At 45.8% G+C, this 5,357-nt stretch overlaps 1 protein-coding gene across 1 annotated transcript in view; it reads right to left on the minus strand.

The window, feature by feature from the left end:
* The window catches only part of KCNU1 (potassium channel, subfamily U, member 1), a 144,474-nt gene that overhangs the window by 87,282 nt on the left and 51,835 nt on the right, over positions 1 to 5,357 (minus strand). The window contains 1 exon segment of the mRNA XM_010838791.1: positions 367 to 509. Within this exon segment, the coding sequence (XP_010837093.1) occupies positions 367 to 509 (143 nt within the window).

Raw genomic sequence — 5,357 nt, forward strand, 5'->3', positions numbered from 1 at the left:
AGAGCCTGGAGAGAAGACGAGGAGGGGTGAGGTGAGACAGGAGAGCAGAGCACCCGCTCACAGTGATGGGGGGCCGGGTGCTGTGCTGGGCTCTGCGCCCGGGGGGACACCGCCCCTCGGCAGGGGGAGGGCCTCTCAAACAGGAAACGTTCTCTGAACATTTGGACATTGGCGGAGAGTGAGTCCACCCTGCAGTAACTCACAGCCAGGGAGCCAACTGGGACAGCCATGAACCTGTCCCGCACGGACTGTAACCCCCAGCCCAGGCGGCAGATGCTCTGACTTACCCATCATTAGGCCTTCGGGGCCTGCCACCAAGCCTACAGCGAGCCCTCCGTGAGCTTTGGGGAAAGAGCGCGTGGCACGAAACCGAGGAGAGGTTTTCCCTTCACTTACTGGCAAGCGTCAGGAAAGGTCATCCCAGCAAAGTCATTGGAGAGACGTTGCGTCAGGATTTTGTTCTTCAGGCCATTGCAGAAAAGCTGCTGCCAGGGCTCGTGAGGACAGATCTGGAACACACAGCCAGGCCACGGGAGGCAGGGTGACGTGGAGTTCAGGGTCTACTAGCTCAAGCTGCGTGTTCTGCCCAGTACCAAACCAGTACCCACTGGCATTCAGGTCCCAGGAAGGACATTTGTCAGGACTTCCCAGGTGGTCCAGGAGCTCAAACTTCTCCTTCCAAAGCAGGGGGTGCAGATTTGATCCCTGGTCAGGGAGCTAGGATCCCACATGACTTGTAGCCAAAAAAACCAACACATAAACAACAGAAGCAACAGTGTAACAAACTCAGTAAAGATTTTAAAGTAGTCCGTATAAAATATTTTTTTTTAATGAAAAGAAAGGAGCTTTGTCCTCATGATTAACTGGACAAATGTCAAAGGAAGAACTAAAACTCCATTGTGCATCTCAATGACTCCGATAACGAAGAGGAAGCATCATGATTTACTCATGCTTCCTGCTAGAAATGAATTCTTCTTCCAGTTATTTCAGCAGGTAGACTGGTTTTTGAGTCAGGAACAACAAGATAAGAAGGGGAATGTGCACTCTAACTTATCTCCTCCTAGATATGGCTGTTTAAGATTATTAAAAAAAATATTAGTTTCCTAGTCACTGACTAATCATATACCACAAGGATGAAAATATCAATGACTTCTGCTCAGAATCAGAACCCTTCTTGGTTCTAATAAACTCAAAAAGCCGTCCCAATGCTTGGACATGACAATGTAAAAATCAAGAACAGCGGCAGGTTTCTAGACAAAGGGGAATGTGATGGAAGGATTTCTCTCTCAGAAAAAGCTAAATGCTGCTCTCTTCTGTGCAAGACCCCCGGGATTCTGTTTTTCTCTCTTTGCGTCATCCTCTTCTTCCTCCCTCTGCAGCCATGAGAATCATCATCACGCTGCTCTGAGCAGGACAGGCCCCTTAAAGCTCAGAATCTCCCATGAAGCCTAGAATTTCTAGGAACTGTGAAACACCTTGGTGCTGGAGAGTTAAGGCCAGCCCAGAAACATGCCTCAGATGGCCATCTTGTGGTTCAGGGAGAAAAAAAAAAAAAAAAAGAAACAGATGAACAAAAAATTCTGCCCTGCTAAAAAGGACCACTTCTTTCTAGCATACCTTATCCGAGTCCCAAGCTGCAGGCTCTCCTGCATTTTCCCATTTTCTTTTTTAAAAATTACCATTATTACTGGCTTCACTGGGTCTTCACTGTGGTGCCCGAGCTCTCTCTAGTGGGTACATGAGGGTCTCTACTTTTAGTGCACAGGCACAGCATTGGGGGTCTTAGTTCCCTGACCAGGGGCTGAACCTGCATCCGCTGTATTGGAAGATGGATTCTTAACCACTGGACCACCAGGAAGTCCCCTCCCACTTTCTTAAAATCCTTAATTGAGGAAGGCTCACCTCCTTGGGCAGTTCAGGCCATGATTTAAGTCCTCATTGACTACAGAACCTGGCTTAGTGCTGCCAACCCAAAGGTTCCAGCTTATGCAATAAAGTAAAACTCTGATGGCTTGGCAGGTACAGAATCTGCCTGCAGTGCAGGAGACATGAGATGCGGGTTTGATCCCTGGGTCAGGAATATCTCCTGGAGGAAGAAAGGGCAACCCACTCCAGTATTCTTGCCTGGAAAATCCCATGGACAGAGGAGGCTGGTGGGCTACAGTCCATGGGGTCACAGAGAGTTGGACACAACTGAGCACATGGCTCAAAAAATAACCATAGACATGAAGATTTCTTGTGTCATTTTTTTTTTTTAATCAGAAAAAGAAACAGGAAGACAAGACAGATTTGGGATTTGGATAGTAGACTCAGGGAGTTCAAGTAAATCAGTTGGATTAAATCTAATCCAAGTTTAAGTTTAAGGCAATGCTCTGTGCTTAGAACCAACCAGAAATGCTGCTCAGACTTCAGTTTCTCACCATATATTCAATATAGATCAGTAGAGTCAGAATATGTGGCACTGACCCAAGGCTTTCTAATCTGACTGCTCAGAAGTTTTACAAATATTAATTCAATACCTGGGAAAAATCAGGTCACAAGTAGAATGCATGCTAAGTTGCTTCAGTCATGCCCAAGTCTTTGCAACCCCATGGACTGCAGCCCTCCAGGCTCTTCTGTCCATGGGATTCTCCAGGCAAAAATACTGGAGTGGGTTGCCATTCCCTTCTTGCCGTGATCTTCCCAACCCAGGGATCGAACCCACGTCTTTTATGTCTCCTGCGTTGCAGATGGATTCTTCACCACTAGCGCCACCTGGGAAGTCTACGATTAGATTGAAGTGAAGTGAAGTCGCTCAGTCATGTCCGACTCTTTGCGACCCTGTGGACTGTAGCCCACCAGGCTCTTCTGTCCATGGGATTCTCCAGGCAAAAATACTGGAGTGGGTTGCCATTTCCTTCTCCAGGAGATCTTCTCAACCCAGGGATCGAACCCAGGTCTCCCGCATTGCAAGCAGACGCTTTAACCTCTGAGCCACCAGGGATTAGCAAGTCTTATTTTACAGATGCAGAAACTGTCAGAGAAAGTTTAAATGCCTTATCCAAGCAAAGTAGGCCCTAAGACAGTGGCATCCTGACCATTAAATCTAAGTTAATAGGTTTAATTAATTTCAGTTAATAATTAATTGAATTAATTTTAGTTAATTAAGTTAGTTAATTACAGAATCTAAAGCACCAGAGCAGAGTACAACATGAGAAAATTTTGCCCTGACTCTGACCAGTTTAGAATTCCTGAAAGGGGGTTTCAGACTTCAACTCCCTGATCAACAGATGATCATGACCCCAAGTCTCTCTTAATTCCTAGCTTCCAGAAGCCACTGTATGAATACTGACAGGTGCCCATCATCACTGAGGAGGTTCCAACTTAGACAAACAGTAGGAAAAACCAACAACAAACAAGGACAGAAAACAAAGCCACAACAGGGCAGGTTGTACATCTGTACCGTCTGTATTTCCATGAAGGAGACAAAGTCTTCATGTAGAGTTCTCACTCTCGTTTCTCCAGACACGGAGAGTAAAATCACAGTCATCACAACAGATACTGAGTTAACTCTCACTTTTCTAAGCTTATAACGCACAGGCGGAGACAATGTCCTCCCCAGCCACTTTCTGGGTCACACACAGTGACCGCTAACTGAACGTTAAAGTTTGTTCGCTGTAGCATCACCAAGGCTCACACTGACTGCCTGACGGCCGGTTCTACTTCTCTGTATATGCGTGTGTTACCCGTCAAGTCGCTTCAGTCATGTCAGACTCTTTGCGACCTTTTGGACTGTAGCCCACCAGGCTCCTCTGTCAATGGGATTCTCCAGGCAAGAACACTGGGATGGGTACCATGCCCTCTTCCAGGGGATCTTCCCATGCGGGGATCAAACCCGCATCTCTTTCGTCTCCTGCATTGGCAGGCGGGTTCTTTACCACTAGCGCCATCTGGGAAGCCTCATCTCCTTATATTCACAGAAGGAATTCTGTGGTTGCCAGTGAGCATTTTGCTGGCCAGACTATCTTTTGAATCTTTCACTTCTTTTGCTTTTTCTTTACAGTATTGGAGAAGGGACCAGAAAAGGAATGTCAGTTTTTTAAACATTTATTTGAGAAAAGGAAATAAAGTGCAAAGAGAAGTCATAAAGAAAATTGAGCATAAGAAAAGTCAAATGTGGATGCATAATTAGATGGAGAGAAAGGTCACTCTCTGGAGAAACTTTGAGTTTTCCAGACCCAGCTGAGCGTTAAGAATATCTTTCCTGGAAGTGCTTCATGGGGATGGCATTTGGAAGGCCATGCTATGTGCTATCATATTTCACCCTGGTGGTCCATTGAGCCACTTGTCTCAAGCAAAGGTATCAAAAGACCTGATGTAGGAGACTGGGAGTAGATATCCAACAGCCAGAGGCACAGGGCACAGTAGTAAGACTGTAAGTCAGACAATTTTCTGTCTGTTACTCATTAACTTATTATACAGTCAACTAGTTAGCTTCCACAACTGGGATACTCCCTTGAAATACTGAGAGAAACTTCAGGTCAGTTCAGTTCAGTCACTTAGCCCTGTCCAACTCTTTGCGACCCTTTGGACTGCAGCATGCCAGGCCTCACTGTCCATCACCAGCTCCCAGAGCTCAACCTTATGTCCATTGAGTCGGTGATGCCATCCAACCATCTCATCCTCTGTCATACCTGTCTCCTCCTGCCTTCAATCTTTCCCAGAATCATGTCTTTTCCAATGAGTCAGTTCTTTGCATCAGGTGGCCAAAGTATTGAGGCTCCAGCTTCATCATCAGTCCTTCCAATGAACATTCAGGATTGCTTTCCTTTAGGATTGATTGGTTGGATCTCCTTGCAGTTCAAGGGGCTCTCAAGGGTCTTCTCCAGCACCACAGCTCAAAAGCATCAATTATTTGGCACTCAGTTTTCTTTAGGCTCCAACTCTCACATCCATACATGACCACTGGAAAAACTATAGCTTTGACTAGATGGACCTCTGATGGGCAAAGTAATGTCTCTGCCTTTTAATATGTTGTCTAGGTTGGTCATATCTTTCTTCCAAGGAGCAAGTGTCTTTTAATTTCATGGCTGCAGTCACCATCTGCAGACATTTTGGAGCCCAAGAAAAGAAAGTCTGTCACTGTTTCCACTGTTTCCCCATCTATTGGCTATGAAGTGATGGGATCAGATACTATGATCTTCATTTTCTGAATGTAGAGTTTTAAGGAAGCTTTTTCAGTCTTCTCTTTCACCTCATCAAGAGGCTCTTTAGTTCCTCTTCACTTTCTGCCATAAGGGTGGTATCATCTGCACATCTGAGGTTATTGATATTTCTCCTGACAATCTTGATTCCAGCTTGTGCTTCATCCAGCCTGG

The sequence above is a fragment of the Bison bison genome, unplaced genomic scaffold, assembly GCF_000754665.1.
Source record: "Bison bison bison isolate TAMUID 2011002044 unplaced genomic scaffold, Bison_UMD1.0 scf7180017864105, whole genome shotgun sequence".
NCBI classification, from domain to species: domain Eukaryota; kingdom Metazoa; phylum Chordata; class Mammalia; order Artiodactyla; family Bovidae; genus Bison; species Bison bison.